At 45.8% G+C, this 24,493-nt stretch overlaps 1 protein-coding gene across 1 annotated transcript; it reads right to left on the bottom strand.

Moving 5' to 3' along the window:
* Positions 1-2,884: 2,884 nt before the first annotated feature.
* Positions 2,885-24,276, bottom strand: LOC115641512 (soluble scavenger receptor cysteine-rich domain-containing protein SSC5D-like). The gene is given in 11 exon segments (XM_030544716.1): positions 2,885-3,073; positions 8,622-8,690; positions 10,500-10,751; positions 11,727-11,920; positions 13,077-13,406; positions 16,264-16,575; positions 18,786-18,839; positions 18,842-19,114; positions 20,505-20,543; positions 20,546-20,775; positions 23,966-24,276. Coding segments are annotated over 8 exon segments (1,671 nt in total). The 3' UTR covers positions 2,885-3,073; positions 8,622-8,690; positions 10,500-10,751; positions 11,727-11,798.
* Positions 24,277-24,493: the final 217 nt, after the last annotated feature.

The following is a 24,493-nucleotide window of genomic DNA, read 5'->3' as shown; positions in this document are numbered from 1 at the left end:
AATCGCCTGAAAAATGTTTCAAATGGCATAAGTATAAAAGGCATATTTGAAGAAGTAAAGAAGTTTCTTAACCCACCAGCAACATCTCGAACTCCTCAAATGGAAACTGAAATGTGAAAGTTCCTCCTGAATTGGAAATCAGGCCAAGGTAGCCAATACTGATGTAATCTTCATGGAAAAGGCTGCAGCCCCACATCTGTATGGTGACTTTCATAAATCAATACAACCAGAAACCACTGCCCCCACACTTTTTGAAAGAGTACAGAAAATAGAATTTAACAACAAAATCATGCTTTATTAGGTACAGTGCATATTAGCACATAGAAAACAGCTGTACTGCTGAGTGTTCCCCACAATATCTCCCACAGATGTTAAAAAATGTATGTAGAACTTAATATCATTTGCAGTGTTGTTGTACCTGTGTTAGTCCCAGGATATTAGAAAGACAAGGTGGGTGAGGGAATATCTTTTATTGGACCAACTTCTCTTGGTGTGAGAGACAAGGTTTCAAGTTTACACAGAGCTCTTCTTCAGGTTCTGCATCTTGTCTTTCTGAAGAATTTAATGTCATGTCATTGATTTGTCCTCAAGAGAATCATCCTAAAGACTTACAGTAATCTGCTGATCAGGACATATTCTGTTTATTGCAGGGCTGTTTCCTTGTGAATTGAAATCATAACCAAATATCCCTGATGCTGAGGATTTTAAATCTGTGCCCTGTGTCTGTTTCAGAGCTATACTTTTCTCAAAACATTTTCGGGTGCTGTTGTAGAATGTTTCATTTGGCTTGGTCAGGTTTAAGGACCCTTTTCTAGTTTCTCTATCATTGCTTGTGCTTAGGACTGGACAAAAGCCATCTGTTCAATAGCTCAGATGGTCAGTTAGTTTTCTTACTATGCTCACTGAATTTTCTTTGTAATTATCTTTCTTATTTTTATGTATCAAACCTTAAAAATAAAATTATTTTGAAATACATCATTTGTTTAATCTTTTTTTTATTTTTTAACCAGAATGATAGTGTTGCCCCCTTTTGACCTCAGACGTTACTCAAAATTTGGGGTCTGGGAGGAGAAACTGATGATTGAATCAGGTATCTTTGGTGCAGTCCTGTTTATTTACAAAGAATGGACAAAGGCTGGTTTCCTTGAGAACCGGAGGAGCAAACAACAGGTGATAATAGTCTCTTTGCTCTTGGCTCCAGGGAGGACACACCCAAGGCTGACCCTGGAGGTAGCAGTGCAATGAGGCAAGAGAACCCTGATGTTCTCAAATAGAGTGTTTCCCTGTACATAACTGATACAGCAGTGCAGAGGGGGCTCCAGTGACAGGGAGTGCCTGCTACCAGGAGACAGGTGTGTTTAACTGGTAGGGGTGGGACTGGGTTGAACCCCTCCCCTTCCCTTCTCTCCCTTTCCTGCCACTCTGCAATCCATAGGGCCACAGGGCAGCCAAGCCAGGTTGGCTGGGGATAGTGCCACTCCAACCCAAGGACAGAGAGTTGGCTAGAGACCGCCAAGGGCAATGTGTGGAGCAGTGGCATGACATTTGGAGAGAACAAAGAGCAGCCACAGGCTGGAAACCAATGAGCTTTTACCCCACAGAAATACAAAGTGCGCTAAGGTGGCTTGTTTGTGGGGAGCGGCTACTGTAGCATGTTCTGGATGAGCTAGGGAGCTAAAATTAAGTGAGAATTAGTGTAAAAAATGAAGCCAGCCGGCCCCCTCTGAGCACTCACTGTGTTCTTCATTGTTAATTTTCATGTATGTGGTAGTTCCAATGACTGCTGAGGAAAGGGTGTTCATTGGGCTGTGCTGTCCCAGTGCTGCAGCAGCTGTGCTTCAGTTCAGTGCTTCTATATCCTGGGAAATTTCCCAAAATCTGGGAATTTTTGAGTAAAATGTTTCAACTTGGGAAACTGAGAATTTTCATTCAAAACCTAAATAATCCTGGGGAAATTTCATAAAAAGTAAAAGGCTTTCCAAATCTCAAAAATCCTGGGAAGGTTTCATAAAAAGTAAAATATGTGCGCTTCTTTTAAATTTCCCTCAAAATGCGTTCTTCGATTGGTGAATATTTGTCACGTGATTTTCATAATCGGGCTGTGCTGCTCTCCTGTTGGTGGTGTTTCAACGTACTATATCATGATGGCACAAGTGAAATGACAAGTGCACACATGCACTCACAACAAACCAACCTCAGCAACAGCTAGCTGGCGGGTAATGAGATGGTTATCAAATATATCTTCTAGATAAGGTTTCTTCCAATAATTAAATATACTGCAATACTTACTGATTATGATTAGTTTCTTGATCTGTCATTAAATCTCTAAAATTTTGTATTTCGTGCTTGTGGTTGCACAAAGAATGTTCGGCTGTTCATAAACTTGTAACAGCACCTTCCTCCAGGCAAATATTAAATATCTTCGCCTACTGTGTTAGGTAATAATATATAATATGTTCCCTTCTTTGCTTTAAATATAAATTGAAATATACATTATACTAATTATCGCATTCCATTATTTCAGAGATCTCTTTCCATTTTTTATCTAATGTAAAAAATGAATAAAGAGACTGGTAAGGCTGGTAGGAAGAGGACTGCAGAAGTAGACAAAGATCCATCCACACCAGAATAAAAACAATGGGATAGCACCCCCAACAGAGTATTGAAGACTCGGGGTGAACTTCCACCAAAAGAGAAGCCATCTACTTTCAAAAAAGCCTTTCAAGACTCATGGCTTCAAGAAGGTAAATACAAAGACTGGCTGCAGAAAGTAGAAAACAATAGTTTTTTATCTTACTGCAAATGTTCTGATGTAAAAATCCAGGCAGGCACTAGTGAGTTAGATAAGCAGGCTAATGGTAAAAAACATAAACAGTATCTAATACACAGGAAATTGATGATATGTTTAATAAACAAGATTGTGAAATTAAAAAAGCAAAAACATTTGAAGAGCAAGTTAAAAATGCAGAGTTAAGAATGGCCTGTTACTTTGCTGAACACGTCAGTATTCAATTTGTAGAACGCTTGACTGAAGTAGTTTAAAAATGTTTCCTCGATTCCAAAATTGCTGAGCCTGTAACATTAAAGAAAGATAAATGTACTGCTATAATTAGCAATGTTTTGGCACAAACTGAGACTGAGGAACTTGTAGAAAAATTGAAAGTTAATGAATTTAGATTATTCAGGTCAATTCATGTTTGCAAATATATCTGAACTGGCTACAAAGTTTTTCACATTACCGCATTCAAATACAGCATGTGAACGAATTTTTTCCATGGTAACTGACATAAAAATCATAAAAAGAAACTGTATGACAATCAAAACACTCAATTCTAGTGTAGTTATAAGGTCAGCTTTGAAAGCAAAGCAAGAGAAATGTTCTAATTTTGTAATGACTATTAAGCACTTGTATTTGCATTGTAAAAATATGTTCAGTAAAAATGACAGTGATAAAACTAGTAAAAATATTAATGATGGTAATGATGTTCCTAGTGATGATTCGGACCATGAGTCAGAAAATGGATAAAACTCAGAGATTATAATAATAAGGAAAATTATATAAAAGAGTGTTATTTGTTCCGTTTGCTTTTTTATCTTGTTTTATAAACATATGTTTACTTTTTATTTGTTCGAAGTAACTTTGATGTACAGTACACTGCAGGGCACATGTTGTAGTTATTAATACATTTGTTTTTAAAAGAGTGAAATTTGTGTAAAATACATTGTTTTCTATCATTTCAATTCTACTCCTCATGTGTTAAATATTTTATGTACAGTATAAGTAACATAAGTATAAAATTGAAAAACATGTCTCTATGTATAAAAATTATAATAAATATGGAATATCTTGAACGAATAAGAATAATTTGGATATAATATATATTATATAGTTATTAAAAACACACATATTAGGTTCCTTTGAGATTTTGAAATAAAAAACTTTATCTGGGAATTTTTCACCAGATTTGGGAAATTTTTAGCACTAGATTGGAAAAGTTGGCATCACGATATAAAATCACTGCTTCAGTTTCCCTGACAGGGTCTCCAGCCTGCCCTGGTGGCTCCCAGCTCAGCCCCCAGCCAAGTCGCTAGGAAAGTTCAGCCTTTCCTGGCAGTGTCCAAAGTCACAGTCTCAAAACAAACAGGGCTCAGCCCTTCTGAGGTTATACCCCTGCCTAACCCCTGGGCTCAGCCTTCAGAGCCCACCACTTAACCCTCAGCAGGTCCCTGACAAACCCATCATCGAGTGTCAGGAGCCTTTTTCCAGAGAGCCTTTTTCAGCTCAGTAGTTTATAGACTTTGATGAGGACCCATCTCATCTGTTTCCTCTGCAAAGACTCCTGACTGACTCCTTGACTCATAGACTCTAGGACTGGAAGGGACCTCGAGAGGTCATCGAGTCCAGTCCCCTGCCCTCATGGCAGGACCAAATACTGTCTAGACCATCCCTGATAGACATTTATCTAACCTACTCTTAAATATCTCCAGAGATGGAGATTCCACAACTTCCCTAGGCAATTTATTCCAGTGTTTAACTACCCTGACAGTTAGGAACTTTTTCCTAATGTCCAACCTAAATCTCCCTTGCTGCAGTTTAAGCCCATTGCTTCTTGTTCTATCATTGGAGGCTAAGGTGAACAAGTTTTCTCCTTCCTCCTGATGACACCCTTTTAGATACCTGAAAACTGCTATCATGTCCCCTCTCAGTCTTCTCTTTTCCAAACTAAACAAACCCAATTCCTTCAGCCTTCCTTCATAGGTCATGTTCTCAAAACCTTTAATCATTCTTGTTGCTCTTCTCTGGACCCTCTCCAATTTCTCCACATCTGGTTCAATCTCTCATCACAAAAGAGTTTTTCCAGTCCCTCGATCCTTCTCTTCCCTCTTTTCTGACCCCTCTCCCACTCCGCAATAGCCTGTTTGTGACAGGGATAACTGGGTGACATTTCAGGGCCTCTGCTACACAGGACTAGGACTAGATGATCTAATGGTCCTGTCTGGAGTTAAACTCTGTGCAGCCTTTCTGCCAGGTGGAGTCAGCGATAACAAGGCTGGGTTCAGTGTCTAGGGAATCCTCATAACCACACAGCACTGAACTGGCTCTAGCCCCCACTCAGAAATCCTGGAGAACTAACCACCACTCCTGGGCAGGGCTGGATTAATCTTCTGTGGGTCCCGGCACCTGGACTGTGGTCTCTCCACCCGCCCATGCTCTAGCCCACTCAGCCTCTTCCCCCTGAAGCCCCACCTGCGTTTGGCACTGAGGCCTCATCCCTGCTCAGCCTCTTCTGCCCTGAGGCCCTGCCCACCGCTCACATGGGGGAGGAGGGGGCAGAGGAGTAAACAATGGGCAGCGCCTGGGGGAAGAGGTTGAGTGTGGGTAGAGCTGGGGAGAGGGGTCACGGTTTGGCTGCTGGTGCCATTGTAAACTCACTACTGCCCCGGGTGCCTCTAAGAGACAATAGTTTCCCACTCACAAGCACGGAATCTGTGTAAAACAAAAAGAAAACTTTTATTAAAAGGGAAAGGGAACCCAGCATTAATTTGGGGAAACAACACAACCCTGATTTGAAAGAATGCAGCCATAAGCAAATCTCTTTCTCTCTCTGTGTGGTCTCAGTGTCACTGAATGGGACAGAACACCACACCCGGGAGGTCTGTGGGTTACACAAACACCTGCCCACCCCACAGTACAGTGAGGTCTGAGGCCTTTTCCTTCAGCCATATTAGGAGAGCAGCAGCCATGAACCAAGCAGCAGAAAGTCACATCCTCACATTCCATCTCAATTACATTAAAACAATGTAATATTGGGCTCTTAAAAAGGAGATCCTATCCTAATAGTGCCACCCTCACCAGAGAATGAAACAGATCTTAAAATGCTTAAAGAAAACGTTGTTTGACAGCATCTGCCTGACAAGGAAACACGTCTCAATGGTTCTGGGTGCGAAATCTCTACTTTGTTGTTTTGTCTTTGTGGGCCCCACTTCTCTCTTGTTTAGCTGTGTGGCTTCTGTCTGGTTCTTTGTTTCTGTCTATTGTATACTTAATTTTGCAAGTTTTAAATCAACTAAGATGGTGGCGTATGATTGGTTAAAGAATTGTTTCACAATATGTCAGGATTGGCCAAAAAATTATTTTGTAATATTTTAGTTAAATTGTTAAGCGGGACTTAAAGTTTCACTATAAAAGCTGAGGTCCAAGAAGGAGACCAGCTGGGGAAAAGAAAGGGAAAGACAAAGAAGAAGAAGGAAAAACTTGGAAGAAGAAGAACTCACAACCCTGGTATCTAACAACCAGAACCTAGATGGCCAACAGGGAAAGTCTGCCTGTGTGACAGCCTTGTATGCTTAGCGTGTGTATTTTGCTTGGTGCTTGTTAATAAATAGAGGTTAAGGATATTATTGTGTAAGGCTCTTTCACTGATAAAAGGTCTTGTAAAAGAGTATCGGGGGGAGCCATGTTAGTCTGTATCCACAAAAACAACAAGGAGTTCAGTGGCACCTTAAAGACTAACAGATTTATTTGGGCATAAGCTTTTGTGGGTAAAAAACCTCACTTCTTCAGATGAGTGGAGTGAAAGTTACAGATGCAGGCATTATATAATGACGCAGAGAGAAGGGAGTTACCTCACAAGTGGAGAACCAGTGTTAACAGGGCCAATTCAATCAGGGTGGATGTAGTCCACTCCCAGTAATAGATGAGGAAGTGTCAATTCCAGGAGAGGCAAAGCTGCTTCCGTATTGAGCCAGCCACTCCCAGGCCCTGTTCAAGCCCAAATTAATGGTGTGAAATTTGCAAATGAATTTTAGTTCTGCTGTTTCTCTTTGAAGTTTGTTTCTGAAGTTTTTTTTGTTCAAGAATAGTTATTTTCAAATCTGTTATAGAATGATCAGGGAAATTGAAGTGTTCACTTACTGGCTTTTGTATGTTACCATTCCTGATGTCCGATTTGTGTCTATTTATTCTTTTACATAGGGACTGTGTTTGGCCAATGTACATGGCAGAGGGGCATTGCTGGCACATGATGGCATATATAACATTAGTAGACATGCAGGTATGTCTCCACTTGTGAGGTAACTCCCTTCTCTTCATGTATCAGTATATAATGCCTGCATCTGTAGTTTTCACTCCATGCATCTGAAGAAGTGGGTTTTTTATCCACGAAAGCTTATGTCCAACTAAATCTGTTAGTCTTTAAGGTGCCACTGGACTTCTTGGTTTTTTTAAAAAGAGTATGCCTCGAGCCCTGAAAACTGGGTAATGGTGGGTGCCCTAGAGTGTGCGGGTAACAGTACATTGGGCAGTGTGCTTTGCCTCAGTTTCCCATCTTGCAGTGTCTGAGGAGCAAATGTCCCTTTAACATGCCCATGCCCTTGCCCTCTGCTGCACCCCACTCACAGTTGGCTGTCCTTGGTCAGGGAGGACCAGAGTTCAGAGGTGTGTTCACGTGGGTTCACCTCCCACCCCTGAAAGTGTGGAAGGGGGGCGTTGAGCATCATGCTGCAGCCATGCAGGTCAGCAGCTGGCTCCCGGACGCTGCTAACTCTGCCACTGTGCTCTGCTACAGTCGCTGTTGTCTCTGTCACTGCTCAGCTCTGCTGCTGCTATTACTGCTGCTGCTTACTACCCCTTCTGCAGGCCTTGGTCCAAGGGCCCCCCACGTAGGCCTGCTCTCAATGATTTCACTAAGAGCCTCTTCATTGTCTTTCACTGCGGCACTGTCCCCACACCGGGTCTCAGGCCTCACCCCTCGACCTACTCACCAGTGACTCCTGCTCTAGCAACCAGAAACAAGAACTTGCCACTGAACCCAATCAGCTCCGTTGCAGACAACACAAAGCAACCCCTCCCCTCTGTAGAAGTAAAGAAAGAACTGACAGGGATTTGAAGGGGATTTCAATGCAAAGAGTCCCCTTGGTGAGCAATTGTCAGGCTAAGCTGTAACCCTAATAATGCAAGATTTGTAAAAGCAAGAATTGTGTAAGGCAGGTAAAAAAAAACTGTGTAAGAAGTTAAAGAAGTATAAGATTTAGACTATAGTTTAAATTGGTAAAAATATATATATATCAAAATGACCTGTGTATAAACAAAATGCAGCTGTTGCACATTATTGTTTGAAACAAAAGGTATAAATGCTTGCTGGAATTGTTTGTCGGAGAGAGACCTGTTTAGCTCTCTCCCTCCATGCAATTGCTACAAATAATAAAGTATCTGACTTTGCTGCACCCAACAAAAGAGTTAAAACTCTGTTTTTCCCCGACACCTCCATTTTACAGGGATTTGGCATCCCTACCTCATGGTTAGCAAGTGAGGTTCAGTGCAAGCAGATCCCCCTTAACCAGGGCAGACTAAGTTCCTTTACTGCCCCTTACTCATGGAATAAGGAAAGAACATTTCAACATTCAATAGAAAAGTGAATTGTAGCCCCCAAACCAGCCAAAATTGATCCCTTTGGCAGAGCAGGTTTGTCTGCTGATCCCCTAGTGGTGCCTCTGCCAGCAGTTCTCAAATTGCGTCGCAACTCCTGAAGGGGTCGTGAGGTTATTACGTGGGTGAAACAGAGAGCAACTGCTTTAAAATATATAATTTAAATCTAGCATTTTAGAACAATTACACACACCTTTCTGTCGCGAGGCAGTGTATTCACCTCAAAACGTATTGTAGATGTATTATGCAGTGATCCTTGTTCCTAAATGAAACATATATTTGTATTATCACCACTGTAAGGAAATTGGGGATTGTAGTATTGTGCATGCAGGTTTGTTGTTTTGAGATTGAAAAGGTGGGACTGAGACAACATTAGAGGGCTCGACCACTCAGCATCTGAAGACTGCATTAAATTGCAGACAAATCAGAACATTGAGATTGACCCCCTGCAAAAGCAATTTATAATTTAACAGTCAGACTCACAGGTGGGGCAGCACTGGTAGGAGCTATCGCCACCCCAAAATTTGTCTTAGCCCTCCCCCATAGCCACCCCTCCTAGGGCAAAGGTCAAACATTATGCAGATGTGCAGGGAGCATGGTATAGCATTGCCATCCTTACTTCTGCAGTTCTGCGCTGTTGCAGGCAGTGGCGCTGCCTTCAAAACTGGGTGCCTGGCCAGTAACCGCCGCTTTCTGGTTGCCTAGCTCTGAAGGCAGCGCCACTGACAGCAACAGCACAGAAGTAAGGGTGGCAATCGGGTGCTCAATCTAAGAACACAAGAACAGCCATACTGGGTCACAGCAAAGGCCCATCTAGCACAGTATCCCACAGTGGCCAATGCCAGATGCCCCAGAGGGAATGAACAGAACAGGTAATCATCAAATGATCCATCCCCTGTCACCCATTCCCAGCTTCTGGCAAACAGAGGCTAGGGACACCATCCCCGCCCATCCTGGCTAACAGCCATTGATGGACCTGTCCTCCATGAATTTATCTAGTTCCTTTTTGAACACTGTTACAGTCTTTGGCCTTCACAACATCCTCTGGAAAATTGTTCCTCAGACTGACTGTGTGTTGTGTGAAGAAATACTTCCTTTTGTTTGTTTTTAACCTGCTGCCTAGTAATTTCATTTGGTGACCCCTAGTTTATGTGTTAAGAGAAGGAGTAAATATAAATTCCTTATTTACTTTCTCCACACAAGTCATGATTTTATAGACCTCAGTCATATCCCCCCTTAGTTGTCTCTTTTCCAAGCTGAAAAGTCCCCGTCTCATTAATCTATCATCACATGGAAGCTGTTCCATACCCCCAATCATTTTTGTTGTTCTTTTCAGAACCTTTTCCAATTCCAATATATCTTTTTTGAGATGGGGCAGCCACATTTGCATACAGCATTTAAGATGTGGGCATACCAGGGATGTATATAGAGGCAATGTGATATTTTCTGTCTTATTATCTATCCCTTTCTTAATGAGCCCCAAAATTCTGTTCGCTTTTTTGACTGCCACTGCATATTGAGTGGATATTTTCAGGGAACTATCCACAATGACTCCAAGATCTCTTTCCTGAGTGGTAAGAGCTAATTTAGACCACATCATTTTATATATCTAGTGGGCTCCATGGGGAGCCAACAGCATTTAATGGTGGTTATGGTTAAAAACCGTTCCAGGTAACCCTTCAGTTCTCGCACAGCTCCAGATGCCCACGGCGTGCTCCCATCCCTTGCCACAGTCTGATTGCTCAAACTCATGTGAGAGCTAAGAAGTATGTCAACAGGCACCTCCGATGGGACCCCAGCACTGCTCTGCCTTCATGAAGCCAGGGCGACTAGAAGTCAGAGCAGCCTGGCCTAGGATCACAGCCCCACTCCCTAAGCTAAAGGAAGAAGCACTCCCAGGGTTGGGTTTAAGGCCCACATCTGAGATGCCCTGAGTCTCTCCCCATGCTGCATACAGGCCAGCTCACAACTATACTGCAAGGTGGTGACACAGCTCATAAAAGACGTTATTCCAGGTGTTTCCTGCATTTATTAACAATGAGCTCATTGTCCTGTTCAGAACTTGCCCTACCATTAAAGGCCGCTCAGGACATATGCTGCAAGCATGGCCCTCTCCTTGCTGGAGGTAGAAGCAGCAATGTGGGACGTGCCCCTTGCATGCACTAGTGCAAGAGACATGGAGGGTGGAATGTTTGGACACTAGGAGTTGAAGATGCCATCTCCCCGTTCCAAGCCAGGCTTCCCCGCAGCCCTGTGTTGCTAGTGTCCTCCTAGTCAGTACATCTCTCGTTGAGGTCTCTGGGTGCCAAAAGACTTGGGACATCTGTGAATGAAACAATGTGAAGGGGAGTGAGGATAGAGACAGAAGCAAAATGAGCTAAATCATTTCAGCTATAATCCTCCTGGCAATCCCCCCGCTCATGTCCCTCCTACACTCCCTGCAAAGGCCAGGAATCCTGCTCACACTCTAACCGCTTCCTCTGATAATTCCCCCTGACATTTCAGCAGCTGAGGAGCACAGGAAGGCATCTGGGTGGCAAAGGAATCTCAGCTCTGAAAATACTGGACAAATCCTACAGCAACAGAAGGGCCTTCAGAAGCATCATTTCTGATTCCCAGTGGCGGAACAGTTTGACAGTGGCTCTCAGAGAGTGACAGGCCAAAGCCACAAAAGTAGACCCAGATTCAAACAGGCCAGATTTTACACTGTTTGGTCTCTGCTCTGGGCCAGAGGAGATTTGAGCTTTGGTTTTAGATTCCAACCCCGCTCCTCACAGCTAAACCATGCTGCAATACAGAGATTCCCGCTTCCATGTAATCATACATCTCATGCCTCCATCCCATTGCTTTGCCTGGGAAAATCAGTGAGTACAGCCAATGGGCAGATTCACCTCAAATGGAAAGGAAGGATTGTAGTTTGCAAAGTCTGAAGAGAATGGCCCAAGCTGCCTTTGAGTGACAGATCATGACAAATCTCCTCTTGCTCACAGATAGACAAGGCTACCTATAATTTAGGTGACAAAGAGTATCCTACTCTGAGGATGATTTTGGCCACCCTTGCAGCGCCACATGATTCTGGGATTACATCATTTAGAGGCCAATTATCAGTAAGAGATGGGATTCCCCCTCCCCCCCAGTTTCAAGGAAGTGCATACAAATAATGAAAGGTGTCCAAGGTTTGTTTGTGTCCTTGAGTCTGACAACACAGGCATTACCATGGAGCTGACCAGAGACATTGCTGCCTGAATTACCCAGCTGAATGTCTAAGCAGAACTACCCATAAATGACAGTTACTCACTGGCATATATAACCGACTCGTCTCCCATCGCTGGGTCCTCTCCCGCCTGCCACTGGCTGCCATTGCCAGTTCTCAGGGGCTCAGGGAGGTTGGGGGCTCCTTTCTCCAGGATGCAGGTGATGATCGGGGCAGATCCCAGCAGGAGCAGAACCAAGGCAGAGCAGAGAAGCCAGACGCCAAGGACATTGCAGGCCCTGGGGCATGGGAGGAAAGGCAGAGGTAGGGCTGTGCCATAGGTTATACCTAAGGCTAAGATTTTGTCACAAATATTTTTAGTAAAATTCACGGGCAGGACAGGGGAAAAAAGAAAAATTCACAGAACTGTGACCTGTCTGTGACTTTTAATAAAAATATTGTGACATAATGGGGATCTTCGGGTCCCCAGACTTCTTGAAGCAGGGCAACTGTGCGGGGATTAGGAGATGCCTGCAGCAGCTGTCGGGCTGTGGGGTACCCCTGCCACCTGCAGCTCAGGGCCCCTGGCGGCCTGGAGCTCGGGTGATCCCCCACCTCCGCCGCCCATGAGCTTGGGGGTTCCCCCATCCCCCTGGTAGCCGAGTCCTACGGGGTTCCCATGCCACCCTCGGCAGCTCGGAGCTGCAGGGTACCCCACCACCCACCTCATATGGGAGCTGCGGGAGTAACCAGCAGTGACTTCTGTGACCTCCGTGACTAAATCGTAGGCTTAGTTATAACTCCAGAAGGGATCATTGTGATCATCTTGTCTGACTTCTTACCTAAAACTGGCCACAGGATTCCCCTGAACTAATTTCAGTTTGAACAGGCAGCTGGGGGGCTGGGCGGGTGGGAATATGCTGTTCAGTGACACAGATTGATAGGGAAACCAGTGTTGAGAGCATGTACAATTTGGCTGCATTTGGGCCCTGAAGGTTGTTGAGCAACCCCTGAGAAACACTGGGAGCCCTCCCATCCCACTGACATCTCAACACCGTGTGGGACCTGCCCAGCGACGCTCAGCGTTAGTATTCCCTTAGACATTGGGGACGGAAGCAAAAAAAGAACTTTGGGCCAGGAAGTGAAGAGAATCCTGTGTCCAGCTGAAAGCACATGCCAGGATTTCAGGCTGAATGAAGGCAAATGGATTGACCCCACTTGGAATTCAAGCCCAGCATTAACTCCCGGACTGCTGAGAAAGTGCGGAGAGAGACAATGGACAGGGCCTCAGTTTTAGTTCTCAGCATCAAAGACCTAGCTCAGGCCAGTCTGGGACATCAGGATCAGGGCTGATTCAGAGGGGAGAATGACCCCTGTTGAGTAACACATGCTGCTCTACTCCCTGCAGTACAGTACCTGCCACCCAGTGCCATATGTGTCATGGGTGAGGGTTACCTGAGCACACAACACTGGTATCTTCTGCATGGTAACAGTCATGCACTCCCCAAGGCCTAGCCCTGCATTCGGAGAGGGCAGCTTCTGTCCGTGTGCAGTTAACACGATCCAGCCAGATAAGGTGAGATCCTCGTCCAAAGTGAGCGTCATGTGGTGCTAATGATGCCATCCCACAGCCCAGCTGCTTGCACACAACTCTGGCATCAAGAAAGTCCCAGTCATCATCACACACAGTTCCCCACTGCTGGCTCAGGAACACCTCGACTCTCCCTGCACAGCGAAGTGGGCTATTCACCAGCTGGAGCTGAGCAGGCTCTGAAATAGATAAACCTACAAACACAGCATGTGAATAGAGACTCTCTTCAATTCATTTTACTATAAATGACTGAGTGATGACAGTGCCTCTCTGCAAAGTCCCAAAGGGCTCAGTATATAGCTGCTGCTACTGCATCTGTAGGGCCATGTCGCCCTCCACTGAGAAGCAGCCACCCCTGGAGCTCATTACGAGGGCAGGGAAACATGGCACAGACATTCAATACAAGTAAAGAGAATCCTAAGTCTGATCAAAATTGCAGGGGTGTTTTAGAGAGGCAGGAGGTAATTAAAACGTAAACACAATTCTGCAGTCACAAAGATTGGGTTCTTTGATCCATCCTGGTTAAGCAGGGAAGTGAAGGCAGCAGTAAGAAATACATTTTACATCCACACCTACACAACAAAAGGAAAAAGGAGGAAGTAAAGACTAGAAATCAGCAATTATGAAACAAAGATAATTGATAAGGGAAGCTAAAGGTATTAATGAAAACTCTACAGCTATTAGGGTTAAGAACAATTAAAAAAATCTTTAAATATATTGTGAAAAAATGAAATCCTAGCAAATATATTGGCCCATTCCTTAATAGTGATGGTCAAATAGTCAGTCATAATACAGAAAAGTTAGAATGTTCTATATTTGGAAGGATGATGTAGAGTAATAATGAAATACTTTCTATTCAATGACCAGGCAATACGTTAATCAGCAACTATTGAAGTTCAATGCTTTCAGATCTGGAGAACCAGATAACTTACACCTAAGAGTATTAAAATAATTGACTGAGGTACTCTTTGAGCCATTGATTTTGACATTTAACAAATTCTGGAACACTGGGCAAGTCCCAGAGAACTTGGAAAAGATTAATGTGCCAATATTTTTAAAAAATGAAATGAAAGGGATGTCCTGGGAAATTATAAGTGGAATATCCTGACATCAATCCTAGGCAAAATAATGTAAAGGAGGCTATCAGTAAGGCTTTATGGAAAATAGATCTTGACGGGTTGCCATTGTTTTCTGATGCGATCACAACTCTGTTGGATAAGGGTAGATGTGTTGACATTCTATACTCAGCGCCACATTCTGAGCTGTGTCTTTGAAAAGCACAGCATAGAACGCACAGCTCAGGGTGGGGGTTATGGTGGCTTTAAATCACCTTTCTGCCTGCCCCATTCTGGGCTACTTTGGGGGTTGAAGAGACCCCTGGCATAACTTGGATAGTTGTGGGCCTTATGTGGGTCATGTCAGCCTCCAAGGGGCTGCCCTGTGGGCTGCAGCATTGACAGAATGTCAGTAGCACTGTGTGTAGCAGCAGTCCCACCTTTGACAGCCCCAGTATGCTCCTACCCCAGGCCTTGTGAGGGAGTCCTTGGAGGAAAGCCATATGGCTGTCTTCTTTATGCCTGTGCTGGGCCAGCACTTGGAGGTTTAGGCCCCTTTATGTTGCTCCAGCCCTTTTACCCAGCATAAAGGCACTGGAATGGTGGGGAGGAACTGGGAACTGGAATGTAGAAATGTGTTTGGGGTTTGACTTAGTTCCACAAGACATTCTAGCTTAGAACACTAGCACTCTACTAAATCAATGCATTTCGTATTAAATTAAAACTGGTCTAACTGAGAGATTTCAAAAAATAATTGTAGCAGGGAATCATCATCCAATGGGGTGACTGAAGTGGGATCCTGCAGGGACCTGTTCTGGGCCCAATGATATTCAATATTTTTTCATCAATAATCTGATCTGGAGGGAATGTAAAATGACTGCTGGTGAAGATTGCAGAGGACACAGCAATTGGTGGATTGGTAGATAATGATGGGAACAGGTCAGTTATACAGACGGATCTGGATTGCTTGGTATGGAGAGGATCATTTGAACAACTTGTATGTTAACGCAGCCAGCTAGATCTAGGAACAAAGAATGCAGGGCACACTTGCAGGACGGAGGGCTGTTGGCTGGAACGTAGTGACTCTGCAAAAGATCTAGGGTGGGAACAGCTGAGCATGAGGTCCCAGTGTGATGTTGCAGCTAAGAGGACAAATGCCATCCTGGGATGTGTAAGAGGAATATCATACAGGAGGAGGGAAGTGGTATTTGCTCTCTACATGGTGTTAGTGAGACTGGAACTACATACTGTGTCCAGTTCTCATGTCCACACTTCCAAAGATAAGATGAAAGGGCTCAGAAAAGAGCTCTGAGGATGAATCGAGGTGCGGAAAACCTGCCTTCTAGTGAGAAAACTTATGATGCTCAGTCTGTTTAGTTTGCTCAAGAGAAGGTTAAAGGGTGACTTGATCACAGTCTCTGAGTACCACCAGGGGTAGAGATTTCTGAGAGCAGAAGGCTGTTAAATCTGGCATAGGAAGGCAGAAAGAGATCCAAGGGTTGGGAGTTGAATGGCAGGAATAAGCTGGGCATTTTTACCAGTAAGCAGAATTAACCCTTGAAAAAATTGGTGGGGATTCTCCATCACTAGGAGACTTTCCATTGAGCCTGGGTGTCATTCTGAAACATAAGCTATAGCTCATCCAGAAGGTGTGGGCTCCCTGTAGCAGAGACTGGGAAGGATTCTATGGGATGGCTGTAATGGTCCTTTAGACTTTAAAACCTATTAATTTCTCAACTTGCCAATAAGCTAAAGAAATGAGGTTAGCACCCAGAGTCCACTAAAAGTGACAGAGGATGGCAAGCTCCCATGAGCGCAGGCTGGGTCTGCTCACCAATGAAGCCCAAGCGGTATCTCCATCATCACAGTAACTCCGTCTGCAACAGCAGAGCATTAGGGTTCGGGTGGGCTCAAAGAGGAGAATGATCTTTGGTGAGCTATTGGCACTAATTCCTGCAGCACAGTGCCCCCTTGGGATGACCCAGGCTAATATTACCTGAGCACACAACCCCAGCAATTTCTCCATAGGTGCAGTTATGGACTCCCCAGGGCTTGGCCCTGCATTCGGTGATAGCCGCCTCTGTCCCTGTGCAGTGGACATCATTCAGCCAGATGGGGTCAGAGCCTTGTCCAAACCGCGCTCTTCCTGGGGCTGATAATGCCGTCCCGCAGCCCAGCTGCCTGCACACGACTCCAGTATCTTGTAGGTCCCAGCTGTGATCACACACGGTTCCCCATTGCTGGTTATGAAGCACTTCGACTCTTCCTGTGCAGCGACTCTGGCTGTTCACAGCCGGAGCTGGGACTGCTCTGAAACAGTCAAACCCACCAATGCACCACAGGCATTACCATGGAGCTGTACCGAGGCCAGAGCTAAAAGGAACAGGTGGCTGCTACCTTTACGGGAGTGTTGGAAGATGATTTTTTTAAAGGAAGGATGAAAAAGTGACAATGAATGAAACTTAGAAATGATAATGTGCTGGGTAGTTGAAATGTCAATGCAGGTTTGCAGCAGCTCGGGGTCAGACCCATAGCAGAGCAGTTCTTCAAAAATTGCCACTTTTCATTATTGTTAATGGCGTGTTTCCCATTTTTAGCCTTTGTTGGCACCTGTTTGCAAAACTTTTGGATTCTGAATTGCTTCCCACACTGCTGCACATTAGCCAAGATGGGCAGGCATGGTGTCCCTAGCCTCTGTTTGCCGGAAGCTGGGAATGGGCAACAGGGCATGGATCACTTGGTGATTACCTGGTCTGTTCATTCCCTCTAAAGCAGTGGGCATTGGCCACTGTCGAAAGACAGGATACTGGGTTAAATAGACCTTTGGTCTGACCCAGTATGGCAGTTCTTATGTTCTTACATATGCTAATGAGGACAACAGCAATTGGATGTCGGTATGTCTCTTTATTAATTTAGAAAAAATATTTTAAAATGATTCTTGATAAAGATGATAACATGAAACTGACATATTTCCGACATGAGCGTTCTTAGCCTAAAAGTTCCTCTAGGGGCACATCACACCCATAGCCGGCTCTCTATGCCAGTTCCTCATAGTGCTTGGTTGAGGGTCTTGGTCCTGCTCTTTGTCCTGGGCCCAGCAGGTCTAATCTAAACTAATGTTCTAAAACAGGCATGCACAACTCCTAAAGCGGCAAGGGCCCCATTACTCCAAAGAAAACAGAGGAAGGCCTAAAGCCCCCAGCCCTGTGGAAACACCCCTCCCCCCAAGCACCTCCCGGCCCCACGAAAACACACCGCTCCAGCACCGCCCAGCCCTGCAGAAACAAACCCTCTTTCCCCAGCGCCGCCCCACCAAAACAGCTTTGGGCCAAAAAAGAAGGTTGGGGGTGGGGAGGTGATATTTGATTTTAAATCATCCAGGGGCTCCCAGCTGAAGAGGTGGCTGGGAGCCCTCAGGGGCAAATTAAAGGCCCGGGGCTCTGGTGTCTGGGAGAACCCAGAGCTTTTCAGGGCTGGGGCTGAGATTTAAAGGGCTCAGGGCTCCCCGGGGCTGCGGGCAGCCCAGAGCCTTTGACTCCTGGCAGCGGCTGAGATTTAAAGGGCTCTGGGCTGCCTGCAGAGTGCCATGTGGGGGGGATTTAGAATCCCCCCGCGGGTGCACAGTGAGGCTCCGCGGGCTGTATGTTGTGCAGGCCTGCTCTAGAATGTGGATCAGCTTCCCTTGCAACATGGAGCTCTCTCCCATAGGGGTAAAGCTGGATACAGAACTTGCTCAGGGGCTGTAGAGTAAACTGCCTCAGGAACTAAGAACCATTGCAGACCTTTAATGCCTTCCACTCTCAGTGCCAGCAGCACACCTCAGACCTGCCTTCTCCAACACAAACGCAGGATAGTGTGGCCATTTGGCTAGCGCAAGGTGTTCCGCCACGTTAGTGATGAGGACAGGATAAGAACTACAGGTGGCTGAAACTTGAAAATTTCAGTTCACAGGACCAAACCAAATCATTTTGGAATTTCTCATGAATTGGAAATTCTGAAAAAAATTCAGTTTCAGAACATTCTCATTTTCTTATTTTGTTTTGGAATTTCAAACTTTTATTTCAAATTCTGTTTGATGAGGTTATATTAATGCGCATATTATTTGTATGTTATTTTTTTGACTTGTCAGTAGTACAAGTGACTAATATGCACTACCACCACTCACAGGTAATGATCTGACATAATAATATTCTGTTATTGTTATATTACTATATGTTCTATTGCTGGTCTATGTTTTATTTTTAAAATCATTAGGGGCAGCTGCTACTTAGTATTGATTAAGAATATTATCTTTTATTTTATGTCAAAGTTGTAATGAAAGACTTTGAGCTGCAGCCCTGCTCCCTGCAGCACAGCACCCGCTAGGTCCAGCACTGACTGTGAACCAGGCCCACTAATGCCAGGCTAGGTCACTGAGACCAGCACTGACTATGAGAGGAGGGTGCCCCCTGCTGAACCACCATCACTCCTGTACAGGTCCCCTATCGCCATGCAGGAAATTACATATGTGAGGGTTACCTGAGCACACAACACCGGCATTTTCTTCATGAGTACAGTTATGGTCTCCCCAAGTCTAGTCCTGCACTCGGTGAGGGAAGCTTCTGTTTCTGTGCAGTTAATCTCATTCAGCCAGAAGGGGTGAGACCCTTCTCCAAACCAAGCTTTGTCTGGGACTGATAACACTGCCCCACATGCCAGCTGCCTGCACACGACTTTGGCATCATTAATATCCCAGCTGTGATCATATATGGCTCCCCATTTCTGGTCATGAAGCACCTCGACTCGGCCAGCACAGTGACTTGGGCCGTTCACCAGGCGGAGCTGAGTGTGTTCCAAAATGGTCAAACCTACAAATGCCCCAGGAGAAAAAAAGACTAAACAGTAAAATCCACCCCAGGGGGTGCTGTAATTATTCCCCCAACCAAGTGCACTAAACCCAGGAAATTCAGTGTTAAGGTGAAACTGCAAAGAACCCTCAGCATGTTACGATCTGGGAGGTCCCAGCTAAGCACCAATCAACCTTATCTCTGCCCTGCAGTGACTGGGGGGTTTGGACAATGCTGGTCTCTCAGATGCATGTGTGGCCCAGTGGGCATATTACAGAGCTAGGAATTCTGGGAATTCTATGGAGACAGATTGAGGGTTTGTGAAAAGCCTCTCTCAGCCCCCCAAAAGTCAGCAGCACAGGGCAGAACTGAGGCTGCCTAGCTTGGCTGTGCTTGAGATGCCTGTGCTCATGGGTATGGGACCAGGAGCCCAACGAACAAGCCACATCACCAGCTGCAGGGCCCAGAGAGCCCACTCATGCTGGGAGCATCCCTACTGCCATGGAGGGAAGACTTGCCTGCATGAGACAGCCCCTCTGCAACAGGAGCTAGGAGCAGGCAGGGACCCACTGCATCCAGTGGGGTGAGCTGTCAACCTCCAACCAAAGGGCCCTCTCCTGCCATTGTCCCCCAGGTGGATGGAGGGCTGTGGGGGAGCATGTGTTGTGCCTGCGTGGTTGTGGACAGGCAGTGGTTATTGCTGTGGCATGGTGGGGTGACTCTGTTATCCAACCTCCCTGTCAACTCCCCTGCTCCAACCCTAACCGGGGATGAATCATGGTTTCCCCTTCTCACGGGCTGGCCCTTGGCTCTGTACAATGCCCTAAAGATCATAGGGGCTGTCTGGCCCTTCATGCACCTGGCCTATAGGTGGAGGCACTGAGTACAGAGAACACAGGGCCCGCTGGACCAAAGTTGAGACACCTCAGAGTGGGGTTGGGGGGCATTGGGAGTGCCCCTTGAGGGGCCTGAACATGGTTTCCCTGGAGGGTGTGGGGGATGTCCCAGGTCAGCACATGGCTGGGAAGGACCATGTGACCATGTGACCATGTGGGAGCTCTGCATAGGGAGCAGGGCTGGGGTGGGGCTGTCTAGCCTGAGAGAAGAGTCCCAGAGGGGACTGTGATGGTGAGAAAAGGGACCAGAGAGGATGTGGGAAGCCTGGAAGGGGAGACTTCATTTGAAACAGCAGTTGGGAGATTTATGAGTATCCGCAGGTCACACCCAGAAGAGAAGCTGAGGCCCCATAGGACATCTCAGTGTGGCAGCTTTGTTGGACATGTTACAGTCACTCACCCCACTCCCAGCAGCACAACACTCCCAACACTGCTCTGGAGCCCTGGGATGAGAACTGACTATGGGGAGGAGAACGCCTCCACCTCCTGCACAATAAGACAGGGGTTAATATTACCTGAACAGTCAACACCGGCATCTCTGCTGTGGGTACAGTTCTTTCTCCCCAAGGACTAGCTCTGCATTCAGAGAGGGCAACTTCTGTCCCTGTGCAGTTAATCTCAGCCAGCCAGATGGGGTCAGACCATTCTCCAAACTCAGCCAGCCCTGGGGCTGATAACGCCGTCCCACAGCCCAAGTGCCTGCACACGACTACAGTATCCTGTAAGTCCCAGCCCTCATCACACACGGTTCCCCACTTCTGGTTATTGTTAGGCCTGAATAAAGATATAGCAGACAAAACCAGGTATGCCAACCTGACCAAAGTCAGGCTAACAGAGGTTTGTGGGTAATTCCTGAGTGGAAAACACTGAGAAGCAGCAGCATGTCTCACAAGCGCTGGGAAAAAGTGAGATAAGCGAGAAGCTGCATTCCTGGCATAGTACCAGATGTGCTGTGTTAGGGCAGCTCCTTCGAAGAACTGATAAGAGCCCTAGTTTCCCAGCCTCCTTGTTTTCACTCCCTGGTTTTGTTCGTTGTTTGTTTTTAACTCCCCTACATTTCTAACTTTAGGCATACATGTATACTAAAGGTGTCTAGTTTCTAGTTGTTAGAAGAAGGGGTGGGTTGCTCAAGTGAATAATTTATGACGCGACGGAACTGTCTATATAGGCTTATACTAAGATGTAAAGAGGGGGCTGGTTCTCTCTGGAGACGAGCTGCTCTCTATTGATGCGTGCACTTGTCAATAAAGAGCGTTTGATCGGACCTTGCTGGTGCTGCCTGTCTCTCTTGCGGTCAGACAACGAACTTTGCCGTCGGGGTTAGAGTCCCTGACATTATGAAGCACCTCGACTCTCCCAGAACAATGACTCCAGCCATTCACCAGCCAGAGCTGAGCATGCTCTGAAATGCTCAAACCTGCAAGTGCAATGTGGGAATAAAGACTCAGAGAGGGAAAGATTAGGTCTGAGCCAGGAATGTCCTTCCTAGCATCCTCCATGCCTATATCTCTTTACAGCAGCTGTTCCCTGTCTCCTGGGAGCCTGGAGGCAACTAGACCTTTGCCTCTGAGCCAGGGCTTAGGATGTGAGTTTCAATAGCAGAAAACCCTAACTATATAAAAGTAACAAATTCCTGCAGCCCAGACTATTTACTCCAAGGGCTGCACATGAAATATGAAGATTTCCTTCTTGAGAACATAGCTTCCTTTCGAAGGGCATAGGTAAGTGGCAGAAGCCCTACCCATAATGCCGTCCTTGATGGGCAAGTGGGGGTGTGGCTTTTGCTACATGTGGGTTGCACCAGTTTGACTGAATTTAGTTAAACTGTGCAAAATCCTGTTATTTTGGATTTGGCCATTCTGGGGTTAGCTTCCCGCTGTCAGAATAGGGATGAAGCAGAATCAAGATAAGTGTAGAGGCTCCAATTGGCATGGTTTTCACTCCATTTGCAAACAACACTTTAATTAGCCCAGTTCCGATTTATGCCTCAGGAACTGACTGATGCTAAAACACAGTGGGAACCCAGGTCAGAACTGTAAGGGAGCTCCTAGGTCATCCAGTTAAATCCCCTGCTATTGCAGGCATCCCCCATCATATCATCCCATTCGTAAACACGTCAAGCTCCATCTTCAAACTAGTTTGGGTGTTTGTTCCCACTCCTCCTACTGGGGGTCTGCTCCAGAACCTCCTTCCTCTGTTGGTTAGGACCCATCTTCTAATTTCCAGCCTCAATTTATTCCCGGCCAGTTTATCCCCATTTGTTCTGATGTCAGCATTATCCGTTAGCTTCAGTAGCTCTTCTGTCCCCTGACCCCTGAGGTATGTGCAGAGAACCATCAGATCCCCTGTCAGCCTGCTTTTGCTAGGCTAAACAAGCCAAGATCTCCAGTCTCCTCTAGTCAGACCAGCTCTCCATTCTCCTGGCCATCCTAGCAGCCTTTCTCTGCACCTGGGCCTGTTTGAATTCACACCCCAGTGAGGCTGGGCAGGGCTCTTAACCCCGTGGGGTGGATGGGTAACGGAGATCCAGAGTGACTAAGTGGCTTGCCCAAGGTCGCACAGGAAATCTGTGCCAGAGCAGAGACTTGAACACAGCCCAGAGTCATAGGGTTTAAGGCCAGAAGGGGCCACCAGATAATCTGACTTCCTGTGTCTCACAGGCCATGAGCACCACCCGTCACCTGCACACTAAACCCTACAATGGAAATTGTATCACGGCCCTCAGGAGACTAGACTATTGTGTGCCACAGACAGAGACTAGGAGGGACTGAGGTGCACCAAGGCTCGAGGCCCCTGCCATGGCAGGGAGTTGATTAAATGAGATATACCCAGATGATCCCGGCATATTACCCACAACCCACACTGCCAAGGAAGGTGACCCCCTCCATAAGGTCACTACCAGTCTGACCTGGGGAAAATTCTTTCCTGACCTCACATGTGGTGATCAGTTAGACCCTGAGCATGTGAGCGAGAACCAGCCAGACAAGCACTGTGAGAGAGAATCTTGGTGCCACCTCAGAACCCTGGCCCACCCTGTCCTGTGTCCCATCTCCAGCCATGCCCAGTCCTGATGCTTCAGAGGAAGGAGACCAAAAAACCCCACAACCCCACCACCTCCAAAATACACCCAAACAAACCACCCAACCAACCAAAACTACATTGGGGAAACAATTCCCTTACTGACCAGCTGAAGCTCTGAAACTGGAGATTTTAGGAACATTGCAACAGAATTGGCCCCCAGAGTTGCCAAGCTCTGCTCCTCACCACCACAATCAATCCTGTCATACAGTCCTACTAAAAAATTAGCCCAGCTCACTCTTAAAACAATAACTAAGTTTTTGGTCCCCACAACTCCTATTGCGAAGCTGTTCCAGAACCTGTCCCCTCTGATGGTTAAAAACCATCTTCTAATTTCCAGCCTGAATTTATTCATGGCCAATTTATATCCATCTGCTCTTATACCAACATTGTCCTTTATCTTCAATAGTTCTTCATCCTCCCTGGTATTTACCCTGCAGTGTTTTTACAGAGATCAATCAGATCCCCGCTCAGCCTTTTTTTTGCGAAAAGGCCAAGCTCACTAGAACTTAAGAACATAAGAATGGCCGTACTGGGTCAGACCAAAGGTCCATCCAACTCAGTATCCTGTCTACTGACATTAGCCAATGCCAGGTGCTTCAGAGGGAGTGAACTTAACAGGTAATGATCAAGTGATCTTTCTCCTGCCATCCACCTCCACCTTTGACAAACAGAGGCTAGGGACACCATTTCTTACCAGTGTCTTCCAGTGTCTTTTCATATGATTGCCCTTCCAAACCCTGATCATCCTACTAGTTTTTGTCTGCACCTGTTCCAGTTTGAATGAATTTCCATGAACATGGGTGACCAGAATCACATTCCGTATTCCAGATGAGGCCTTACAAATGCCTCATACAATCGCATTAATACTTTTCTCTCTTTACCGGAAATGCCTCACCTGATACACTCTAGGATTGCATTTGTCTTTTTTGCAGACTCATCACAGTCATAGCTCAGAGTCATCCCATGATCGAGTAGCACTCCCAGGTCTTTCTCTTCCTCCACTGCTTCCAATTGATGAGGCCCCAGTTTGTAGTAGAAATTCCTATTATTAGATGCTAAGTGGATGACGTTGCACTTTGCACTATTGACTTTCATCCCATTTCTGTTATTCCTGTCTTCAAGGTCACACAAATCTTTCCGTAGAATACTCCGATCCTCCTCTGTACTGATCACATCTCCCAAATTTGTGCCATCAGTAAATTTCATTAGCGCACTCCCACTTTTTGTGCCAAGTCATTAATAAGAATATTGAATACCAAGACCGATTCTTGAGGAACACCACCAGTAACCTCCCACAGCCTGATAGTTCACCTTTTGGCACAACTTGTTGCCTTCTTCCCTTTATCCAGTTCTTCACCCGCCTTACAATGCTTGTACCAATCCCTATCTTCCCTAATTTAACTAATAATTTCCCATGTGGTAC

This window comes from Gopherus evgoodei, unplaced genomic scaffold (assembly GCF_007399415.2).
Source record: "Gopherus evgoodei ecotype Sinaloan lineage unplaced genomic scaffold, rGopEvg1_v1.p scaffold_35_arrow_ctg1, whole genome shotgun sequence".
NCBI lineage: Eukaryota > Metazoa > Chordata > Testudines > Testudinidae > Gopherus > Gopherus evgoodei.
This window is presented reverse-complemented; position numbering and strand designations above follow the sequence as displayed.